A 1,494-nucleotide genomic window follows, 5' to 3' on the forward strand; every position below is an offset into this window, starting at 1 on the left:
CACTTCTGCTTGCCCAGCCACCACTGATGTCCTCAGGCCCTGCCATACCATCAGGCATGCTCATGGCTCTGGGTTCCTTGTGGTGTTCTGTATCTGAGGTGGTCTGCATTCCCCAAGAAGGGGCTGTTTCTGATCCCTACTCTTCTCCAGACCTGTGTATGCTGAGTAGTGGCATGTCATTGCTTACATGGTCAGACTAGCAGTCATTGAAACAAATCGTGTCCAAAAGCAAAGGAGTTAGTGTGTGTTTGTGTATGTGTATGTGTGTCTGTGTGTACGTGTGTGTGACTCCCAAGTCTCAGTTATTTTCGGGATCATCCACATTTATAATAACTGTCTGCCAAGGCTGCTCTGGTGTACTGTCTCTGGTCATTCCTGACTTAGAGGCTTTGGAGCTGCTCCTCCTCAGATGCAGGCCTGAAGTAGACACACAAATTCATGGCAGCGACACTCAGGGGTGTGGCCCTGCCTGGACTCTACTCAGCTGTGCCTTGGAGCCTGCCAATTGCCCAGTACCACACTTCCTACAGGGTCCATCAGCACCCATCCTGCGCCCTCGTCCCCACCCATCCTCCTGCTCCTGCTTCTGCACCTCCTCCTCCTCCTGAGCAGCAGACCCCAAGAAGCAGCAGAAAGGATACCACTTTGGCCCAGAAACCAGAGATGCCCTGGATAATGGCACTCCTCTGAGCCAAGTCATGCTTCCTCCTCTGATGGCTCTTGCACATGAAGGAAACATAGCCCCTGCAGTTTTTCTCATGGTCAGAGCTCAGTTCCACTTGCAGGGTGGACAGCGCCTGCAGCGCATCTAGTGCCAGAAGTTCATTTGTGTCTCCCGGCAATTCCTTGCCCTGATCCTCTAACACCTTCTCCTTCAGGTCTTGCGAGGACCCCCGTTGCTGCTCCTCATCAGCCAAAACCTCCACCTCCTCCATGATGTCTTCCACAAGCAGCTGGAACACCCGCCTGATCCCCGCCACGTCTCTGTCCACCAGGGCCCCGCCATCCCCTGCCGCCTCCACGCTGACGTGGGTCGCATTGTCGCCTGCTGTTGCAACTTGTGGCTGCAGGGTCGCAGCCGTGCACAGCATCACAAGGGCAGGCTGCAGGGCCCCATCCCCCTGAGCATCTGGGCTCACAACAAAGTAGGTCCGGGGTCCCAAGATGCTCCTGCATTCCTCTGACCACCTCTCGTGCTCTTCTTGGCCCTGGCCATGACCCCAGACTGGGTCAGATGTGAAAGGATGGGACATAAGAGCACCAAAGCAAGTGGTGTGCAATGGCGGCCCAGGCTGCAATAAACCTGTGGGACCCACTTGTTTTTTCGGGGTGGGGAGTGAGAGGCATGACCGGGAGGCAGTGGCTGGTGTGTCTGGGGTGGCCTGAGGCTGAAGAAAGGGGTGGTGGTGAGCCCAGGACCGGGTGAACAGGCTCTGGTACATCAACCAAACAGGCACGGCCCTAGGCTTTGAGCCGCGCACATGCTGCTGGCCC

The 1,494-nt window shown here is 56.4% G+C and overlaps 1 protein-coding gene across 1 annotated transcript; it reads right to left on the reverse strand.

Moving 5' to 3' along the window:
* Positions 1-677: 677 nt before the first annotated feature.
* Positions 678-1,253, reverse strand: LOC132344660 (testis-specific Y-encoded protein 1-like; the record flags this gene model as incomplete). Its single annotated transcript, XM_059884305.1, has 2 exons — positions 1,128-1,253; positions 678-1,064 (listed from the first exon to the last, which is right to left on the reverse strand). Coding segments are annotated over exons 1-2 (513 nt in total), but the record flags the coding sequence as incomplete, so codon positions are not given.
* Positions 1,254-1,494: the final 241 nt, after the last annotated feature.

This window comes from Bos taurus, chromosome Y (assembly GCF_002263795.3).
Source record: "Bos taurus isolate L1 Dominette 01449 registration number 42190680 breed Hereford chromosome Y, ARS-UCD2.0, whole genome shotgun sequence".
Classification (NCBI taxonomy): Eukaryota; Metazoa; Chordata; class Mammalia; order Artiodactyla; family Bovidae; genus Bos; species Bos taurus.